At 45.2% G+C, this 23,067-nt stretch overlaps 1 protein-coding gene across 3 annotated transcripts in view; it reads right to left on the minus strand.

Annotated features, from left to right (window-relative positions):
* The window catches only part of ZFYVE1 (zinc finger FYVE-type containing 1), a 56,726-nt gene that overhangs the window by 9,574 nt on the left and 24,085 nt on the right, over positions 1–23,067 (minus strand). The window contains exons 2-4 of one of the 3 annotated variants that reach the window (XM_032837529.1): positions 19,441–19,945; positions 14,324–14,538; positions 685–791 (exon numbers count right to left, since the gene is read on the minus strand). In XM_032837529.1, the coding sequence (XP_032693420.1) occupies positions 685–791; positions 14,324–14,538; positions 19,441–19,945 (827 nt within the window). Of the gene's footprint in view, positions 1–684; positions 792–4,565; positions 4,753–5,230; positions 5,359–14,323; positions 14,539–19,440; positions 19,946–23,067 lie in introns of those variants that run through there. The other 2 variants (XM_032837531.1, XM_032837530.1) reach the window with 2 other exon arrangements.

Genomic DNA, 23,067 nt, shown 5'->3' on the forward strand with positions numbered 1-23,067 from the left:
AGGCCCGCTGATGCAGAACCTGCATTTCACCAAAACCCCAAGGTGATGCACACACAGATTAGGGCTTGAGGAGCACGGCCTTAACTCAATGTCCTCAACACACAAGAATCATCTAAGGACCCTTTCAAGGACACCAAGACAAGGGCCCGACCCCAGCTCTGTTAAGTGAGCATCCTTGGAACTGAGGTCCCGGCCTTGAGAGTTTTAAAGCTCCCTGGAGAGAATTCTAAAGATGCTCTAAGAGGCTAACCCTCACAGTGAAAGGAATCACCCGGGACTGCCACCTACCACAGAGCTTTGCACACTCCAGGCTGGCAAATGTTGAGTTAAGCAAGGGAATGACTACAATTCAAAGTCTTGGTAGGAGAAACGTAAAAAAACAAAGCAACCTAAGGTTTTCTGCAGTAAACACCGCCCAAGCCAGAAGCCAGCCAATTTCATATCTAAACCAGGTCGGGATCTTCAGAGAACACTTCATAGCCATGTATCCCAGAATCCCTTGCAACCTCGAAGTGTGGTCCCCCGACCACCGGGATCACCGGGGAACTTGTTGGAAATGCACCTTCTCAGACCCCAGCCCACCCGTAATTCAGAATCTGTAACTCAGCCAGACCCTAGGGGATCTGCACACACACTGAAGTCTGAATTCTCCGTCTCTGCCCGAGGTGGCCAGGCCTCACTTACCCACAGCTGAGGCACAAGGAGGAGCAGGTGAAGTATTCATCTGGGAAAAAGGAGCTGTGCGCCATCTGGTCATCGGGGATCTCACCGCTGAAGCGGTCACTCAGGGCCTGCCGAGGAGGGAAGGCGACACATGAAGGTGCTTGGCAGAGAGCCCCGTGCTCTGCCCCTCCCGCTACTTGCCTTTCTAAGGTCCCCTCGTCGCTGGCTTCTTTCCTACAGGCTCCACCGCTGGGAGGGACACCCCAACGCTTCTGCTCCTTACCCATGACCTTCTTGGCCCAAGCTGCACCCATCCTCACCACAGGAAACCTCAGGAAGAACCAGCCCATTCCCCCGGACATCAGAGGGAAGCCAGCAACATTACTGTGCTCTCTTAATTACCTCGGAGGTTATAAACACCTCACACACTCAGTCTTTCATGCAAAACCACCACAGATAATGACTCATGCCCACTTCATCCTTTAAAGCTGGAACCAAGAATCGGAGAGCAGAGAAGAGGCCTCATCTTTAAGTCCAAGGGAGGCAGAGGTGAATGGTGAGCTGGGAGTTCCCTGGGCTTCTATCCCAGTTCTAACCACAGGCGCTCTTTGGGGGTTTACTAGGGCCACAGAACTAACTTGATGTAGAAAAAAGTCATCAGCCATAAAACAAGGAAGAATTATTGTAGTGTTTGGCAGTCTTTTATCAACAACAGTAACCTAAAAGACAGCAAACAGCCAAAATAAATGCCAAGAAGAAAGATAAAGTACTTGCAAAAGCAAACTGAAAATTTTATGTTGAAAGAAAGCTTCCACTTCTAGACCTCTGTTCTCATTCACTACTTTATACACGGAAAGTGTCCTTCAAGCTGATTTCTTCCCAGCAGGCCCTTACTCATATGCAGTGGGGAAAAGTTACATAAATTAAAGGGAAATGGCCTTTTCAGGCTTTATATATCAACATATGCATGCAAGTTTCAGTCTCCCATTCTGAGGCAGCCATGGGCTATTCAGGGGTAAGAGAAAGTAAAGTGGCCTATAACAGAAAGACAAGATGTTACTTCCTTTAGTAAAAAGGCAAAAGAAAATTTAAGAGGAGATTTGGAAAAAGAGCAGACTAGGGGTTTTGGGTTTTGTGTTTTTTTGTCTTTCAAGATTTTATTTGACAGAGAGAGAGAGACAGCAAGAGCGGGAACACGAGCAGGGGGAATAGGAGAGGGAGAAGCAGGGAGCCCGAAGCGGGGCTCGATCCCAGGATCCTGGGATCACAACCTGAGCCGAAGGCAGACACTTAACTGATTGAGCCACCCAGGTGCCCCCAGATGAGGTTTTAAACCTAGGTTCTCAGGCTCTGAAGGGAATTTCACTTAACAAGAACCTGTTAAAGTTCTTTTTCCTTTTCTCAATGAAATCTTAATATCCCGAGGTGCAAACTCAAGTGTTGACAAAGGCACGTGGTGTCAATGATGAGTGAGCTTAGGCATAAGACAGGAAGAATGGCAAGGAGTGTGTCAAAGTGAGGGTGCGTGACACCCAGGCACGTTCCAACTCAGCTTCTGTGTGGGTCACGCACGGGATCTGCCAGCTGTGGCCGGGCAGGTCGCAATCCTTGACTCAGACCAACAAAAAAGGTCTGACAAATAATACATGTAAGTCCTATCCTCTTGGGGGTATTCTGTGAGGACTAGCTTAGGGAAAACACTGAGGACATACATGAATATACATAGGAATATTAATAATAAATAAGAATGAAAAGCAAGGGGCGCCTGGGTGGCTCAGTGGGTTAAATTTCTGCCTTCGGCTCAGGTCATGATCTCACGGTCCTGGGATCGAGCCCGCATCAGGCTCTCTGCTCAGCAGAGAGCCCGCTTTTCCCCTCTCTCTCCCTGCCTCTCTGCCTACTTGTGATCTCTCTCTGTGACAAGTAAATAAATAAAATCTTAAAAAAAAAAAAAAAGTGAAAAGCAGAATCACTCACTAGCCTTTAGTGCCCTCCTCTGTCCTATTTTTTTTTTTTTAAGATTTATTTATTTGAGATCAAGGGCGCACATGCGAGGGTGAGTGTGGAGTTGCAGAGGGAAAGGGAGAGAGACTCAAGCAGACTTGGCACAGAGGTCAATCCCTTAACCCTGATTTATCAGACCTGAGCAGAAACCAAGAGTCGGAACCTTCAATGGACTGGGCCACCCAGGTGCCCCAGTCCTATTTCTAAATGACCTATCCTTCCAGGAATTTTTTTGGTCTCACCACTTCCACGAAGCCTTCCCAACCACTCTAGACATACCACACTCGGCCTTCTCTGAACACTGACTATTCAATACCTGAAGTACGTACTGAGTAATTGGGTAAATGAGGAAGTCATGGCTCAGCTGTACGGGTACTACCTCCCAGACAAGATCACACATGCTGTGAAAGTAGTTTCCTACCTCTGTATCCTCCACTGCTCCTAGCAAAGGTCCTAAAAGGTTCTCAACTAGGACCCCTGGAATGAAGTGGTCTAGCACCAGCCCCCATGTGCACACCAACCCCGCCCTCCCCTCCTCACCTTGGCTCTTGCCTCGGTGCCAAGCTTCACCCCATGTCCACAGACCCTCTCCAGTATCGGGCTAGCTGCTCCCTGATTGACCAAATTACTGAGAACTCTTAAGGCTGTAGTTCTCAAACAGGTGGGTGCACAGCTGTCTGGGATGGGCTGGTGGGCAAAGAGAGCATTATCTTCCTAATACATCAATTTATTGAAAGATGGGACTACGTTTGACAGATACAGATAGAGCAGACATGGATACAGTACGTAAGATCCCCACCAAAGTCATTTCAGCTTGTCGCTGGCGAGTCTGTACCCTCTGTGCCTCTATCTCATCTGTAACAAGAGGCTGCCAGTAGTACCTTCCTCAGTAGGCATCTTCATGGATTACAAGGCCAAGGTCAATGGAACTTACATATGAAGACCACGTGGCATAAATTAAGAGCTCAGAAAACATTCACTGCCATTATTAACATCATTTTCATTGGATTTTTATGCTGGTAATTTTATTTTCTTCCTTAGATACCCTCCTACCTAATCAATGTAATACAGGGGATAGGATATTAAGAACCTCTCTCCTTTCCATCCTTTCCACAATAGCTCACTGGTCTTCATAGCTTCCTGCATTTGCTGGTGAACCTTTTTTTTTTTTTAATAAGTTCTACCATGGGGCTTGAACTCAGTGGGCGAATATTTAGCTGCAAAAAGATGCTCCCCTATCGGGACGGCTGGGTGCCAGAGTCGGTTAAGCGTCCCACTCTCGGTTCTGGCTCAGGTCATAATCTCAAGATCATGAGACCAAGCCCCATGTGGCACTCCACACTCAGCAGAGTCTGCATAAGATTCTCTCTCCCTCTCCCATCTGTGCGCCAGTACGCTCACTCTCTAAAAATAAATCAATCTTGGGACACCTGGGTGGCTCAGTCAGTTAAGCACCTGCCTTCAGCTCAGGTCATGATCCCAGAGTCCTGGGATCGAGCCCCACATAGGGCTACTTGCTCACCGGGGAGCCTGCTTCTCCCTCTGCCTGCTACTCCCCCTTCACACACACGTACACACACACACTCTCTGATAAACAAATCTTTAAAAAAATAAAAATAAATCTCAAAGAAAAAAAAGATGCTTATGTATCTAATGGGGGAACAGAGGAAGGGGAAAAAGATCACTAAGGAACGTAGAAACTACTAAAAAGGTATAAGGGAAACAAAAAAAAAAAAGTATTTTTAGCCCCGGGTTTTTTCTTTTAAACAGGTAACTGAAAGGCTAACCTAAGTACAAGTCGCCCTTCAGAAACCAGCCCATGTGGCAGGAGGTCACCAGGTGGGCTGAAGACAGGGCGACGGCACTCCCCAGCAAATACACAACTGCAGCCCAGGTACCTTGACGGCCCCAGGTTCTTTCTGCTCCAAGCGGCCTGACTCAATTCTCTGAAAGTTCTCCAGAAAAACGGCAGCAAGGATTTCCAGGCTCGGCCTGGAACAATCTGCAAGCTGAGTCCCATGGCACATGTGCCCACAGAACCCCCGGGGTCGCCCGCCCTAGACACAGAAGCTGCTGGCTTACACTGGCCAGGGCAGCCATAACCTCTTATGACATCAGCGAGAGAAGAACTCCCAGGCTAACCGGCCTCATCACTCGGACACAGGCGCCCCAGCCTCTCCCCTGCTGGGGAACAAAAGCATCTCACTTTCCTCACAAGCCAAGAAAGAGCTGGAGGCCGGTAATGACGGCGACCCTAACAGGCCTCAGGAGGACTGACATCAGCCAGAGCATGCAAATGTAACAGTACGACTCTTCACAAAAAGACTCTGATGTTAGTGTGTTTTAGATACAAGGGTAAAGAGAAATTATCCTCCTTCCTTTCCAGTGTAGACACTGCCACCTAATCCACATAGTCTTTGTCTTCCAAAAATTCCAAAGCTCAGGGGCATCTGGTTGGCTCAGTCGGTAGAGCATGGACTCTTGACCTCGGGGTATGGGTTTGAGCCAATGTTAGGTGTAGAGATCACTTAAAAATGCAATGTTTAAGAAAAAAAATCCAAACCTCCCATCATTCCCAGTTTTCTTGGGCTCTCTTCCTCCTGAGGTCCCCAAGCTGTTAGAGGCAGGCAGGGACACCCCCTCCACCCCACCAGAGAAAGCTAGGGAGAGCATTTGAGGCAACTCTAGAAAAGGTTGCCTGGAGACCAGATGATCTTGAACTTTAGTTGCCCTGGCAACAGTATGGCCCTTTCTACTGAACCTGTAAGGTTTAGTCCCAGTCACCAAGGGCTAGCAGGGAATTTTCTGATTCAAAATGGAGACTCTTATGTAATCACTGATGCCACCTCTCCCCACAAAATAACGTTATAAATAGATACTTCCTGATGTGACAGAATTGGAAAGTCAGAGAGTTTCTACATTTAGAGATCAGAGCCTTAAAAAAGGTATTATATAAAACCTATACAAATTCAACTATAAAATGGTTCTCTCATGTATTCAGAACTGTAAATACAGACAACAGTTAAATATAAATATAAATATATATATATACGTGTGTGTATATATATATATTTTATATATATATATATATATATATATATATATTATATATATATAAAATCAGTATATAACCTGAGCAGCTCTTTGAACAGATTTACCTGCTCAGGGAGGGTATACTCTACTGGTAGGTGTCTGAGCTATTGCTCCCTGGAACCTGAGCAAAGCAGTGAGTGGTCAAGAAGTGGGAGATCATCCTGCTAGCAGAGAGAGGTTGGAGCCTGGACCACAACATGGCTGATTCCACGGCTGACTGGCAGGAAGCACGATGAGGTCAGCATGATCCATCAGGAAACAACTGAGCACGCCACCAGAGAAGAGGACGGCAGAACGAACTCTCACACACATTCTGCAAACTCTGCCCTCCTTCTCGTCATCACATTTCCTATTCAATAATGAACATGGAAAGTAGCACTTGGGCTCCCTCTGAATCCAACAGTGTTCTCTCAATCAGATGGAACCTCGTAAGTAAGATAACTGCTCATAACTTTTTTAATGTATACTAATGGCATTAAGAATGTAGTGTTTTTCTAAAGATTTTATTTATTTGAGAGAGAGAGAGGACAGAAGTAGAGGGAGAGGGAGAAGCAGACTCCCACTGAGCAGGGAGCCCAATGAGGGGCTCGATCCCAGGACCCTGAGTTCATGACCTGAGCCCAAGGCAGACACTAAATCGAATGAGCTACCCAGGCGCCCCAAGAATGCGGTATGTTTTATGTACTACAACAGACAGATAACCAAAATGAATAAAACTTTTATTAACATATAACCAAGATACATAATTAAGTGAAAAAAAGCAAGCTGTAGAATTATAGGAATCATATGATCCCATTTAGGAGAAAAATATATATATCACATACATACACTTATGTATGCACTTATGTAGGCCCAAAAATTTCTAGAAGCACACGCAAGTATTAGCAATGTAGCAAAGTAGCTAATACACAAGTATTAGCAATGGCTATGACCGGGGTGGGGAGGGACCTTTTAACTTGAACCTTACACATTTCTGTACTATTGAACTGTTTATCATGAGCACATACTGCTTAAACAATTTAAAGAATGACTTTTTAAACATTAAAATAACCAAACAAATACAATTTATGGGAATATCCTTTCAAGAGGCAACTGGCAAAATGTATGAAGAACCTTTAAAGATGGCTGCGCCCTCGGGCCTTCTCAGAAGTAGAGTAACTACTGAGAAGAAATATATAGCACTGGGTTAAAAGCACAGACTTGTTAGCCAGACTAGCTGGTTCAAATTCTCCGCCACTGACTAAGTGAGTTACAGTAGGCAAATTAATTAACTCCTCTGCACCTCCACATCTTTCCCCCCGCCCCAGTCTTGACCTCGTAGAGCGGACACGAGGATTAAGTGAATTCATTATATGTGCAGTGCCGAGCATAGTACATGGCCTACGGTAAGCACTCCATAAACATCAGTCCAAAATAGTACTAGGAGTTGTAGCTGATCCTAAGGAAATAGGCAGAATGTGGACCATTCCTTTAAATACATGGAAAATATAAGCAGGAAAAAATGAAAACCACTACTAAAACAAGGGCATAATTAACTAAATGTAAAAAACGATCCATCCATATAAACAAAAAGCATACAACTACTTTAAAGACATATTTTCATTAAATATTTAATGGCGTGGGAAAAAATGCTAGGCTTCAATATTCCATGAGAAAAGCAAAGTACGTAACTGCACATACATACACTACGGCCCCAATTCTCTTTAAAATTGGGGAGGCCGAGAAAAATCAAGGCCATCCCACCCTCAGGTTTAGCCTGAGCTAAGTACAGCCATCTCAGACCCCTGTGCCCAAGGGCTAAACTTTCCTTACTTTACTTTAGTTCCAGGAAGCCCCACCCTGCTTTGGTTCCGGAGACCCCCACTCTGCTTTAGTAACAGGAACCCATAAATACCCCTGCCTTAACTAAGCTCGGGGTCCAAGTCCCTACTCCGCTGCATTGGGTATACTTGGGTCCAAGCTTAAGCATGTCACCTCGGGGTCCAAGTCCCTATTCCACTGTGTCTGGTATACTTGGGCCCAAGCTTAAGCTTGTCGAATAAACCCTCGTGTGATTGCATCGGTGCTTGGCTCCTTGGTGGTCTCTCAGACGCGAAAACTCGGGCACAACAAAATCAGTAGCAGGGGCGCCTGGGTGGCTCAGTCAGTTAAGCGTCTACCTTCTACTCAGATCATGATCCCAGGGTCCTGGGATCCAGCCCCACGTCAGCCCACTGGAGCCTGCTTCTCCCTCTCCCACTCCCCCTGCTTGTGTGCTGGCTGTGTCAATTAAATATATAAAAATCTTTAAAAAAAAATAAAAATAAAGTAAGTAGCAAAGAATCACTTAACATCACCATTTATCTACCCATTTTTTACATACTTAGTTTGCATTATTTTACCATTACAAAGAAAACTGCTTTGTAATAATTCCTACTTTAAAAGTCATCACATCCTCATAAAGGTCTCCCTGTGTTCTGGTAGAAGAGTTTCTCTAAGGCTAATTCCCAGAAGTGACACGGCTGGAATACATATTATGCATATCTTCACCTACACTAGATATTTCTGAATGGCATTTCAAAGTGGTTGTAACTGATCTGAACTTCAACTGGCCGTCTGTAAGAGCTTACAATGCTTCACATCCTTTTTGACATTTTAGTGCCAGACTTATCAACGTCTGCTCTCATAGTGCTGGGGCTGTCTTCTGCATTTCTTTGATTACTAGAGAGTTGAGATTTCTTCATTTGTGCATCACAGTTTTGATCAAGCCTCTTAGGTGATTTGTCTCTCCATCTTCCCAAAAGTTTATATACTTTTTCCTGACCGTAATCCTGTATATATTATCTAAAATAAAAAGACAATCATATAGAAAAAAAAAATCTCATTTATCATATTAGAACATAGCCCTGACCTTCACAAAGTGTTTTTACTCAGTGAGTTTGTGAGTAATTGGACAAGGCTAAGAATACCAAACAGAGAAAGGAAAAACTGGGAGAAGCAGGAAGCCAAACAAATCAGTTTGTCGCTGATAATTTATCTGTTTATGCCCATCCCCATTCTTCTGTTCCAAAAAGAATTCAATGCTCCTTATAGAAATAAATAAAACAAAGGAAAGCCAAATTAAAAAAAAAAGATCACTGAAAAAAAAGACAGCCATTCTATTCTACACTGCTGTGAACTATGAAAACTTCAGTTAGTGTGTCTGAACAGCTACAAAAACTCTAGTGGGTCAATGCGCCTAATGCAGACCTTACAAGTAGTTTTCTGTTAAAACAATAACCAGGAAATTAACAAAGTTCTGATTTAAAGAAGAGATTAAAAGCCAAGTGACAACCAAAAAGATAAAAACAAATTTTTCAAAGATGTCAGTAAGTTAGAGAACCCCACAATTCCCTGGGGAGAGCCAAAAACGTGCATTTTGAAATGAGTAACTCCATGAACAGAAGCAGCAGATCCCACACCCCAGTCTCCGCCCCAGAGGACAGAACTAAATATAGGGTCCAGGGGAAACTCTGGGGACACCAGTTACCAAGAATCATCACAACTCCAGCTGACCAGGCTCCGTGTATTTACAGAAAACTTCATGACTCATACCACCTCATAAGCATAGTGTAACTATTTTTCTCAAAATTGCCTAACAAACTGGCCGGGAGGAGGACATCCAAGGCCCCTGAGGGTAAAATCCCTGAGCACTAATTACTGCCCACAGCACTCCGTGCCCCTGCCAATTTAATTTAAACATCAAGCTGTGTTAGCTTAGAGAAAACCTAAGAACTCTAGAACCCAGCCATTGGCCTCTTCGTTAAAATTTATACTGATCAGATTCACAGCCCTTGGTATACCACAGTATATGGCCTCAGCCTCTTTTGACGATGTCTGCCATACCGGGGTGTGATCTTCTACTGTGACTATCTTTGAGCCATTTCAAGGACATTTGCCAGAACATCTAAGTATACCTTCACCTCAAATCTAATCAGAAATATGCATTTCATGAATAGTTCAAATACAATCACTTTCCACAAATTTTTTTCTTAATATTCTCCACCCTATTTAATGCTTATGCAACATTTACTATATGCCACATCTTTGTTTCTTCAAGTGTGCCATTCTATTTGAACCTCAGCTCAACTTCATTAGGAACGTTCTCTTATTATTCCTATTCTACAGATGAGGAAAAAGGTTTGAAGAAGGACTAAGAGGAAGACAAAGGTTATTGTCTATCTTGTTCTCTACTGTACTTCCCCGCACCTCAAACTCTACCCAGCACATGGGTGTGCTCTTTTCTTTGTTGAATGAATAAACAAATGAAGGAAGTTGCCAAGACCAAGCAACTGGGATTCCAACACAAGTCTGTATGACTCCAGAACCCAAGCTTTTAACCACCGTCTTCAGTGCTTTGAGGCTGCTAAAATAAAACAGCGCAGACCGGATTGCTTCTAAACAGAAATGTGTTTCTCACACATCTGGAGGACAGAAGCCCAAGATCTAGATGCCAACAAGGTCAGGTTCTGGTGAAGGGACTGCTCCCTGGTTTACAGATGGTGCCTCTGCACTATGTGCTCACTGAGTGGACAGGGCAAGGGAGCTCTCTGGGGCTTCTCTCCAAAGGCATTAATCTCACTCAAAAGGGCTCCATCCTCATGACCCATCACCTCCCAAAGGCCCACTGATACCATCACACTGGGCATTACGGTTTCAACATGGGAATTTTGGGAGGACACAAACATCCAGCCTAAAGCAACCACAATGCAAAACCCCCAAGCTTTGTTTAAAGGATAACTTTTCATTTTGACAGAATTTCAAATTTGTAGAAGAGTTGCAAGAATGGTACAAGGAACTCTCATATGCAATTTACCCAAATTCACTTATTGTGATAGGGTACCCCACTACAAACCTTCTAAAAACCCAATGGATTGAGCCAATCAGTATATGCCCAAACTCTGTTCTGCGTGCACCAGAGCCTGCCTCGTCTTATATCAAATCCCCTTCTCCTCTGCTGTCCTTCCTATCCCTCCCCGCCCCAAGTCTCTATCCCCTAGTCCTCACAGCATCCTCATATCCCTAGATCCAATCCTGCCAACATTTCCCAGCCTCTCTCCAGATCCCACATGCCCAGCACTGCCCCAAAGAACCTGCTCCAGTCCTGCTCCTCCATCCTAAGCCTGCAGGCATGCTAACAAAGCACTGTCCACAATGCAGACTATAAGAAGGAATTCAAGGGGATCCCTTTGAGGAATTCACTATAAAGAATGCTAAAATAGGGTGCCTGGGTGGCTCAGTGGGTTAAAGCCTCTGCCTTCAGCTCAGGTCATGATCCCAGGGTCCTGGAATTGAGCCCCACATCAGGCTCTCTGCTCAGCAGCGAGCCTGCTTCCTCCTCTCTCTCTGCCTGCCTCTCTGCCTACTTGTGATCTCTCTGTCAAATGGATAAACAAAGTCTTTAAAAAAAACTTTTTTAAAAAGAATGCTAAAATAAATACATACATATAGTAAAGATCAGAGTCTGTGTCAAAGTAAAATCCCTGAAATACTAAAAATAGGCAAAACAGAAAAAAAAAAGACACCAAATAAACAAAGTACTTAAATAGGATTCCATGTCCAACTAGTGAAATGACAGAAATGCGATACATACTCGCTGTGTGTACACACACACACACACACACACCTCTGACACAATCTACTTCAAGAGAATATAACCCAGAAAAATAATTCCAGGTATAGAAAGAGCTGTCATGATATTTATTCGTGGTATTATTTTTAATAGAGAAATTTTACTTATAATTTCTTGTCCGACAATTGTTATTTGGGTATATGTAGACAATGCAATATTGTGCAGCTATCGAAACTGTTTATAAAAATCATATAATAATATAGTAAAACGCTGGGGCCACCAGGTGGCTCAGTCAGTTAAGCATCCGACCCTTGGTTTCAGCTCAGATCATGATCTCAGGGTCCTGAGCTCGAGCCCTGCACTGGGCTGCACTGGGTGTGGAGATTAAGATTCCCTCTCTCCCTCTCCCTCTGCCCCTGCCCCACTCGCTCACTCACTCACTAAAAAACTAATAACAACAATATAGTAAAATGTTTATGAAGTTTCATGGGGAAAGGATTACAAGTTTACATCTTTAATGTGATGACCAGCGACATGTTTTGTTTTGTTTTTTTAACACTCAGAACACGCACTATAAGAGCACATACTAAAATGTTAACAATGGCTATTCCTAGGTGGAAAGACTGTAGTTGGTCCTTGTTTTCATTTACTGTAACTCTACTGTAGTAGCCAATGTTTTCTACCCTTAACCTGTATTCCTAACGTAAGCCAGAGGATATGAATTCAGACAAACTGGATCACTCAACAACCTGCCCTAAACTTAGAATTCCTATTCCCCTAACGATAGCAACAACTTTGACATTCCTTTTGGGAACCCTCTTCCCAGCTTTTAATGGGCCCAGGGAATGCTTTGACCAATGCACTGTGGTAAGACATCAAGATTTCACTGAGAGTACCCAGTCAATTCTCAAAGGCAATTTTCAGGGGCGCCTGGGTGGCTCAGTGGGTTAAAGCCTCTGCCTTCGGCTCAGGTCATAACCTCAGGGTCTTGGGATCGAGCCCCACATTGGGCTCTCTGCTCGGCAGGGAGCCTGCTTCCCCCTCTCTCTCTGCCTGCTTCTCTGCCTACTTGTGATCTCTCTCTCTGTCAAATAAATAAATAAAATCTTAAAAAATTTTTTTCTTAAAAAAAAAAGGCAATTTTCAATAATCAGTAATACTTTTTAAGTTATACTTTTCTATTATCCATTCTGTGCCGCCCACCCACTGCTACTGTTTTAGTGATTTCAGGCCTGTTGATGGCTATCATGACACAGCAATGGTAGAGAAGCCATACTGCTATGGGAGGGAAGTGATACCACCTAGCACAGTGATCCCACCTACCCAGATACCTGGGAGGCCTAAGACAAAGAAGGGGCAATGGTTTACGGCTTGAGGGCCCCAGATGGGTTATACAGCATCCACTGTTGGTGCAGGGCTTGCAGCCCACCCAGGTGGAAGGCCCTCTGTTACACAGAACCGAGCACCAACCACCAGGACGGAGGAAATGAAATCTGTGCAAAAGCAGGACACTTTCTAACAGGATTTTACTAGATTATCAAAACAATATATTGACAGTACTGCTGAGATACACAACAAAAACAATTCGCCTGATTTTAAAAGACAAAGATACGATGCTTGGAGACGTTTCCCAAAAGAAGCATCACTGGTGTATACAACATGAATTTTAGGGGCGTGGGACGGGCCTTTGGTGGTACAGTGAAGAGCATCAAGCGCCACAGAAGAAATTACTCCTGTTTAAGTTCACTTTCAGAACTTCAGATTCTGTTAAAGAGAAAGTCCCAACTGGGTAATAGCATTATCTTTATCATCTCCTGAACACTTGCTCATCTCCCTTCTAAATAAAGAAAAAACAAGCTCCAGTCTCAGAACCCTCCATGAGCAACAGTCCCTAGAGAGGAGATAGTATGTTATTACATTTGTTGCGAGGCAGAAGATTCTTGCTGGTTAGAAGGAGCTCTAGAGTAAACCAGCCAGGCTTTACCAGCCAGAGTTGCTACTTAGTAACTGTGTGTAACCAATCACTTCACCTCCCTGTGCCTCGGTGTCCTCACCTGCAAAATGAGGCTGCGAAACAGCAATTAACACATGGAAGGGGTGAGAGAGGATTTTTTTCTTTTTAAGATTTTATTTTTAGGGGCGCCTGGGTGGCTCGGTGGGTTACACATCTGCCTTCGGCTCAGGTCATGATCCTGGGTCCTGGGATCGAGCCCCGCATCAGGTTCCCTGCTCGGTGGGAAGCCTGCTTCTCTCTCTCCCACTCCTCCTGCTTGTGTTCCCTCTCTCACTGTGTCTCTCTCTGTCAAATAAATAAATAAAAAATCTTTAAAAAAAATTTTAAGCAATCTCTACACCCAACGTGGGGCTTGAACCTACAACCCCAAGATCAAGAGTTGAATGCTCTACGGACTGAGCCAGCCACACACACTGCTGGTGTAAGGACTAAATGAACTAATTCATATAGAGTCCTCTGATGGTATATAATAAACACCAATTACTATTATCATGTGTCTATATTTTCTGTCTTGGGAAATTTCTACCTGTGATACTGATTCTCCATTTACAGTGATAACAAAAAGTTGTCCTCCTGAACAACCTAATTAATATAGATTAAAAAAAAAAAAAAGGTGAGTCCTGTTCAGGTAACTGAGCCTCAATGCAAGATCAACTCACCAGGGCTGGGCCACAGCACGCAGAAATGAACGCTTTTCCTACTTTCTGAAAGCCTGGTTTTTCTCCAACATGGGGACCTGTCACTTTTTAACAATAGCCCAAGATCCCTCTGTGCCCTTGTTCCGTAGCAGGATGAGCTCTAACTCATTAGGTGTGAACTCTCCTCTGGTGCTTCCTTTCCCTACAATCTTGCTTTCCACCCCAGTTTCCAATCTCCAGCACCAACAAAAGGGGAGCTGAGTGTTCTTACCACCCACTGGTACGCCAGTGGAAGGCACTCAGGGAAGGAGCCCCACTGACCTTCAGGGCTTTGAAGATGACCCCCGGGTGCCGGGGAGAACGGGTGGTGTTGTTCTCTAGCTGCTGCTCCAAAGCCCGCCGCAGTCCAGAGAAGTCGGTGGGAGGGTTGTAAGTCCTCGTTCCCTTGTAGTGAATGGAACTGAAGGCTTCAGGGAAACGGCCCAGCTTCCGGAACCGGTCCTGGATGAGCTTTTCTGGTACCTCTGAGGGGTGATCTGGACAAGGAAACGGGTACAGGAACAATGACCTTTCTTTAAAAAAAAAAAAATCTGTCTTGCATTATAAAAGTAATACACAGTCTGAATGTATATAATAAAGTACATAAACAGGCACCACTAATCTATGCTTTTAGAATTCAGGTTACCGTTAACCAGAAGGGAGCATGAGCAGGGCTTCCCCAGGAAGTGAGTGCTGGCATGTCATGTCAGGTTCTGCTACTGCTTTCACAGACTATAAAATTCATCACATTAATACACTTGTGATATGATGTGCACTCTTCTATATGTACACTGTACTTCAAGGGAAAGTCTTTTAATCTGCTCATTGTAAAAAAATGCAAACAGGTCAAAGCATTAAAAAAAAAATACATTTTCTCTACCCCACCCCCCGCACTAAGGAACATTTCAAATAAACAACCACTTCGAACCAGCTGGTCTCCCGATGGTAAAGCTATATACAAGCTCCCAATGTATCTGAGGGTAGTTTCACCAATCTTTATGCAGAATTTGTGGAGTGGTAGTACAGATGAATTCAATAAATATCCTGGAGAGGGGCACCTGGGTGGCTCAGTGGGTTAAGCCCCTGCCTTCGGCTCGGGTCGTGATCTCAGGGTCCTGGGATCGAGTCCCATATCGGGCTCTCTGCTCAGAAGGGAGCCTGCGTTCCCCCCCCTTCTCTCTGCCTCTGCCTACTTGTGATTTCTCTGTCAAATGAATAAATAAAATCTTTAAAAAAAATTAATAAAAAAATTAATAAAAATAAATATCCTGGAGAGAAATGTTAGAAGGGCTTTTTAATTTCCTTTAGTATTTTAACAACAACCACAAAATCACTCCAATTAATACTGGAGATATGGCCCTACTCAAATTTGAAAGTGTAGTCATCAAAAAGAAGTGCCCAAAATTCTGTAGTTCATCCCTAAATCCATCTCCTCCTGATCTTTTCCTGTGGCAGTGACTTTAGGTCCCAGGGTATCCCAGGATCAATCACCAAGGAGTGACTCCTCCCAACACCACCCAGGTACCAGCTTGGCCACCCTCCATCCCTCCCCAACATCATCTCACAGCTGGTCTCTGGATATACAATCACTGCTCCCTAGTGATTATGGGTTCTATGTTCTCCTCATTTATGAAACAGAGAATTCATTTGCCTACTAACTCCCACCTAGAATCCTCTGTCCAGAAAAAGAACAGGATCAAATAAAATCAGAAAGCAGGACACCTGGATGGCTCGGTCCACTGAACGTTGGACTCTTGATTTCAGCTCAGGTCATGATCTCATCAGGGATGAGATCCAGCCCCACATGGAGCTCTGCCTGCTTAAGATTCTCTCTCTTCCTCTCTCTGCCCCTCCTCACTGCTCACTCACTCTCCTTCTCCCCCCAAAAAAGAAATTAAAATAAAATTAAACAGGAGCGCCTGGGTGGCTCAGTGAGTTAAAGCCTCTGCCTTCGGCTCAGGTCATGATCCCAAGGTCCTGGGATCGAGCCCCGCATCGGACTCTCTGCTCAGTGGGGAGCCTGCTTCCTCCTCTCTCTGCCTGTCTCTCTGCCTGTCTCTCTGCCTACTTGTGATCTCTCTCTGTCAAGTAAATAAATAAATTATTTTTTAAATTAATTAATTAAATAATTAATTTAAACAATATAAAATCAGAAAGTCTGAAACAGAAAACTCAAATTATCAATTTGCCCACAATTCTGGCACCTCTTCTCCTTCCCTGCGTAAACTGGCTGCCTTGGTTCCATCTTCGAGTTTCAAGAAGCAGCAACAGTATTCCAGAAAGAGCTCTGAATTTAGGAGTTAGGAAACCTTATTTTGAGCCCCAATTTTGCAACTATCTGGAAAACTTCTGGTTACATAACTCAAGCTCTCTTGAGTGCAGCTTCTTCATCTGTAAAATGGGGCTGCTGTTAACTGGACCAAATAACAAGAACACAGTAAGTTAGCATTTATTTTTTTAAAAACCACCTATCACAGTATATGGTATATAGCGCAAAAAAAAAAAGAAGAAGAAGAAGAAGAAAAGAAAAAAGTTATTTATGACGGGCTCATTATTTCAAAATTCTGAACTAGAAATTAAACCTCCCCCTTACCAAGGATGTAAAAATCCAAAGTGGCATAAAAATGCAGATCACAGAGGGCACGTGGATGGCTCAGTTGGTTAAGCATCTGCCTTCAGGTCAAGTCATGATCCCAGGGTCTTGGGATTGAGTCCCACAACAGACTCCCTGCTCAGGAGGGAATCAGCTTCTCCCTCTCCCTCTGCCCCCCTCCTGCCTGTGGTCTCACATGCCCTCTCTGTCTCCCATTCTCTCACTCTGAAATAAATAAAATCTTGAAAAAAAAAAAAAATGTAGATCACGGAAGGCATCCTCAAGTCAGTACTTCCAACCTTTTCCCCTTACCTCAGAGTCACCTGCTAAGGAGACTCTGCTAGAACATTTAATTTCTCATCCTTCACGAGAGCCTGGTCCTTCTGATTCTAACTCTTTAATATGGGCCTGGTCTGTCCACTTCCCTCCTGTGTCACTGGCCCAGCTCAGCTCCCATCACTTCTCATCTAGCGCCATGGTGAATGTCCCAGCTGGTCTCCCTGCCTCCAGGCATGCCTCAGTGGTTCAGCCTGCAACAGGCTGCCGTGTGGTCCTTGGAAAATACAGATCCGCTCGTGTAACTCCCTGCTTAAAATGCTTCAGGGCCTTCGGTCCTATGAGAACTGAGTCAAGGCAACCCACAATCTGACCCCCAAGTATCTCCAGCATTCCCTCCCTTACAATGCGTGCTTCAGACACAGCGAGAACCAACAAACCGGAGCGTCAAGCACTTATCCAGGCTCTTTAGACACAGCAGTGAGTAAGATGGGCAAGGTTCCCGCCTTCGTGAGTTCCGGTTGTAATTGAAGAGAAACAAACACAAGCAAGCGAGCAAACACAGGAGGACCGCGGACAGTGACAGCGGTCCTGATGCAAACGAACAGAGCCATGCAGGAAGAGTGTAAACTCAGGGGCAGGAAGGACCACCCTACGGGGGATGATCAGCCAAGGCTCCAAGGGGGACAGAGCAGCATAGGCCAACGTGGCAACACAGAAAAGGCTGGCGCCATGGCTACTGGACGGGAATGTACACAGAGGTGGTGTAAGCCCATACATGGTGGGGGCACGCGGGGCAACGGGAGGGGAGGAAGCGGGTAACAAGGGAAGGAGGTCAGAGACACAGACAGGACTCAGAGTGGGGACATCGTAATGAGTTTGCCGAGAAAGGCATGGACAGCATATAAGCAGGAGTCCAGCATGATCTAAACGATAAAGCGAGCTTCTGAGAGGAGCACCTGGCTGCTGAGCGGGGCTCGCACGGAGGGGCTGGAAGTGAGTTCCAGAGGCTCTGGCAGGACCACCTGAGGGTTCCTAGACACAACCTGCTCCCCATAAGCCACCGGGTGTTTGCTCCTTCCAGAGCATCCTTCCTCTTCAGCCCTATCAAGCCACATGTCTAGGTTCAAGTCCCACCTCCTCTTTCCCACACCCCCTCAGGAGGTGTGGAGAGTTCCTCTTCTGCACTCCCACAGCTCCCGGACCCACATCCGCTCCAGAAGAGAACCCGTGAGGTCTCCCCAATGAGACAGGGAACTATTCGAGGGTGAGAACTGCTTTTCTCGGCCCTGTGCCCCAGGGCTCAGCACATGGCATTGTGCCACTTAAGAACCCTGATTGACTGGGAACCTGGGTGGCTCGGTCTGTTAAGCGACTGCCTTCCGCTCGGGTCATGATCCCAGAGTCCCGAGATCAAGGCCCCTGTCAGGCTTCCCAGCTTAGCAGGAAGTCGGCTTCTCTCTCTCCCTCTGCTCCTCCCTCTGCTCATGCTCTCTCTCTTGCCCACTCTCTCAAATAAATAGGTAAAATCTTAAAAAAGAAAAAAACTTTGTTAACTGATGGGACGCCCAGATGGCTCAGTCAGTTAAGCATCTGACTCTTGATTTCAGCTCAGGTCATGATCTCAGGGTTGTGAGATCGAGGCTCATGTGGGGCTCCACACTGAGTATGGTGCCTGCTTCAGATTCTCTCTCTCTCTCTGTCCTCCCCCCATTATCCTTTAAAAAAAAAAAAATGAAGAAACTACGTTGACTGAATGAACAGGTAAATGGGACCACTGTGTTAGGGGCTAACACTACTGTCCCCACTGGTGTCCAATCACTGTTGCTGCACTGTGCACTGCTCCCTCATCCTCCCTCAGGTCACAATTTTGCTTCCTACTTTTCTCAGGGAATAGAAACAGTAAGACAATTAATTACCAGCAACCGTGTCCACACACTCTGCTTTCCCCCCTGTGCTTACGGAGAGACTGTCCATGCTTCTGAAGCCAACACACCCACATGGGCCTCACCCCAACGGTTCTGCTCTCTTCTAGCCACACTGTTCCCTTCCCTTTGCACCAGCACACAACCATCTACAGTACCTCACAGCTTCCATTTAAAGAAGTGGGGGGAACCCTTGAAATCCCGCATCAGCCTCTAGCCATCATTTCATTTGTCTGCTTCCCTCTATAACACAAATCTTTCGAAGACTGGAATATACTCACAACCTTCATTCTTCCCCTGTTCTCTCTTGAAGCTATCCTCATCAGGCTTCCATGCCCACCACCCCTGGGAAACAGGTCCTCTCCAGATCACCAAGGCTCTCCATACTGCCTAAGCCAGTCATTAATCCTCAATCCTCAATCCCCATCTTGACCGGATTTTGACACCGTTGCTCACCCCACCCTTCTTTAAACACTCCTTCAGGTCTTGCCCAGGCAGAAACTTTGCTGGGCCATCCCCCTCCTCCACCAAGTTACTATTGCAGCCCAAGGGCTGCCTCCTTGTACCCAGAAAGGTCAATCCGTGACAGTCCCCTGTCTACTCACCAGAGCCCAGCAGCTGAGTGTGCACAGTCTCATGGAAAATGATAACAGCAGGGCCCAGGGTGGACAAGGGGACATCCAGCCCACAGCGGGCAGTGGTAGCCTTGAGCTCCTTGGTGAAGTGCTTCAGGTAAGCTTCTGAGGCGTCCCCAAGGAACTTGAAGAGGTCATTATGCAGCCGGTCTGCGTGAGTTCTATAGATGACGAGGTCTGAGATGGCCAGGACCTTAAGCAGCAGCCGTGTTCTCTGGCTGAGATTCACTGTCGCCCCCAAGAGCCCTTCTGTGTCTATCACTGCTACTTTGTGGACCGGGTCATAGGCTGCCCACACCCCCACGGTGCAGGACTCCTGGGCAGGCGAAGTTTTAAAGACTTCACGGCCATAAAAGAAAGTGTGGTTGAGAGTATGAGACTTTCCATCACCAGTATTTCCAAAAATGGAAACCACCTTCAAATGCTGATCAGGTTTACAGTCCAATTTCCTAATAAAGTCCTCTTCATTCGTTACCTTCAAAAAAAAAGAAGAAGAAGAAAAAGAAAAGAAAAGAAAGAAATATAAACTGCATAACAGTTAGAAAACTTACAAGAAAACTTCCCAAGGTCAAGATCCTTGACTGAACTGTCAAGGTAGCAAAGGAAAGAAGCTCCAGGATGTAGGCTCCCACCCAGCCTTATCCCCAGCAAACCGCTAAGAGGAACTTGCAAAGCTTTAGGCAGTACAATTTAGTGGTCATGAAAGAGCTACAACTATAAAACTCTTAGAATATGACATAGGAGGGGGCGCCTGAGTGGCTCAGTTGGTTAAGCAACTGCCTTTGGCTCAGGTCATTATCCCAGAGTCCTGGGATCCAGCCCCACACTGGGCTCCCTGCTTGGCAGGGAAGCTGCTTCTCCCTCTGCTGCTGCCCCCCCTCCCCCACCACTTGTGCGCATGCCTGCGCACGCGCTCTCTCGCTCTCTCTCTCTCTCTCTCTCTCTCTCATTTTTGCTCTATCTCAAATAAATAAATCTTTTTTAAAAAAGTTGACATAGGCATGGGGCACCTGGGTGGCTCAGTCAGTTAAGCATCTGCCCTCAGCTCAGGTCATGATCTCAGGGTCCTGGGATTGAGTCCCACATCAGGCTCCCTGCTCAGGGGGAGTCTCCTTCTCTTCCTCCCTCTGGCCCTTCCCCCCATCATGTGCGCGCTCTCGCTCTCAAATAAATCAATGAAATCTTAAAAAAAAAAAATTAAAAAAGAACAAAGAAAAAAACAATACAGGAGCAAATCTATGTGACCTTGGACTAGGCAATGGCTTCTCAGATATGACACCAAAAGCAATACAACAAAAGAAATAGACAAAACAGACTTCACCAAAATTAAAAACTTGTATCCTACAAAAGATACCATCAGAACAGTGAAAAGAAAGCCCAAAGAATGGGAGAAAATATCTGCAAATCATTTATCTGATAAGGGACTAGGACTCCAGAGTATGTAAAGAACTCTTTTAACTCTACAAGAAAGAAAAAAAAAAAAAAACCATTAAATATTAAGCCAAAAATTTGAATGGACATTTTCCCAAAGATTTACAAATGGTCAATTAACACATGAAAAAACACTCACCACCACAGTCATTAAGGAAATGTGAACAAAAACCACAATGAGGTCTCACTTCACACCCACTACAATGGCTAGGCCAAAAGCATCACAACAACAAAAATCTTCACATAGCTGTAGGGGGCGCCTGGCTGGCTCAGTCCGTGAAGCATGCGACTCTTGATCTCAGGGTTGTGGGCTGGAGGCCTGAGTTGGATGTAGAGATTACTTAAATAAGCTTTTTTAAAAAATAAATAGGATGGGGCACCTGGGTGGCTCAGTGGGTTAAAGCCTCTGCCTTCAGCTCAGGTCATGATCCCAGAGTCCTGGGATCAAACCCCACATCGGGCTCTCTGCTCAGCAAGGAGGCTGCTTCCTCCTCTCTCTCTGCCTGCCTGTCTGCCTACTGTGATCTCTGTCTGTCAAATAAATAAATAAATAAATAAAATCTTCAAAAAATAAAATAAAATAAAATAAATAGGGGCGCCTGGGTGGCTCAGTGGGTTAAAGCCTCTGCCTTTAGCTCAGGTCATGATCTCGGGGTCCTGGGATTGAGCCCTGCATCGGGCTCTCTGCTCAGCGGGGAGCCTGCTTCCTCCTCTCTGTCTGCCTCCCTGCCTACTTGTGATCTCTCTCTCTCTGTGTCAAATAAATAGAATCTTAAAAAAAATTTTTTTAAATAAAAATAAAAAATAAATAGGAGCTCCTGGGTAAGTTCAGTCAGTTAAGCATCTGCCTATGGCTCAGGTCATCCCTGGGGCTGAGCCTGAGGCAGACTCCTTGCTCAGCGGGGACTCTGCTTCTCCCTCCCACTTCACCCTCCCCCACGCTTGTGCTCACACATGCTCCCTGGAGCTCTCTCTAAAAAATAAAATAAAGTTTTTAAAAATAAATAAATAAATAAAAGACTAAAACCTGTTTTTAAATGATAATGACAAATGTTAGCCAGAGTATGGAGAAACTGCCATCATGATCACGCACTCCTGAGAATATATACAACCGCACAGCCAGTCTGGAAACAGTATGGCAGTTTCTCAAAAAGTTCAGCACAGAGTTACCATGTATCTCAGTAATTCCCCTCCTAGGTGTGTATCCAAGACAAATGAAAAAATGCCCACACAAAATGTGAACACAAATGTTCATGGCAGCCAGATCCCTAAGAGCCCAAAGGTGGAAACCACCCACATGTCCTTCAACCCATGAACAGATAAAACGTGGCTCCGTACAATGGAGTATTATTCAATCATAAAAAAGAATGAAGCACTAAGGGATGGATGTTACAACACGAACGGACCTTGAAAACATCACACGAAGTGAAAGAAACCAGACACAAAATACGACATATTCTAGGATTCGATTTATATGAAATATCTGTGACCGGCAGATTCACAGCGACAGAAAGTACATGAGGAGCTGCCAATGGCTGGGAGAAGGACCAACCAGGGAGTGACTGCTAATGGGTATATGGTTTCTATCCGGGTTGACAAAACTGTTCTAGAATTAGTGCTATGGCTTGCACAACTTTATGAATATACTAAAAACACTGAATTATCCACTCTTAAAGGGTAAAATAAATGGTATATGAATTACATCTCAATAAAGCTGTGATTAAAAAAATGGGGGTCGGGGGGGAAATGTGTGTCAGTTAAGCGTCTGACTCTTGATCTGGGCTCAGGTCATGATCTCAGGGTCCTAAGACGGAGCCCTGCATCAGGCTCTGGGCTCTCTCCCTCTGCATCTAACCCCTTCCCCGGCTTGCACGCACTCCCTCTGTGAATAAATAAAATCTTTTTTTAAAAAATGGCTCTCTTGGGTCTTCACTTCTAAGATGACCAAGAAGGAATAACAGTCATGCCAAAAAGGGCCACGGCCACAGGCAGCCTCCTTGCTGCACCAACTGTGCCTATTGCGTGCCCAAGAACAGGGCCGTTAAGAATATCGTTATTTGGAACACAGTAGAGGCCACTGCTGTCAGGACATTTCCAAAGCAAGTGTCTTCGATGCCTTCGTGCTTCCCAAGCTGCGTGTGAAACGCACATCCACAGGAAGGTAGT

The sequence above is a fragment of the Lontra canadensis genome, unplaced genomic scaffold (genome assembly GCF_010015895.1).
Source record: "Lontra canadensis isolate GAN:19392208 unplaced genomic scaffold, GSC_riverotter_1.0 scaffold98, whole genome shotgun sequence".
Classification (NCBI taxonomy): domain Eukaryota; kingdom Metazoa; phylum Chordata; class Mammalia; order Carnivora; family Mustelidae; genus Lontra; species Lontra canadensis.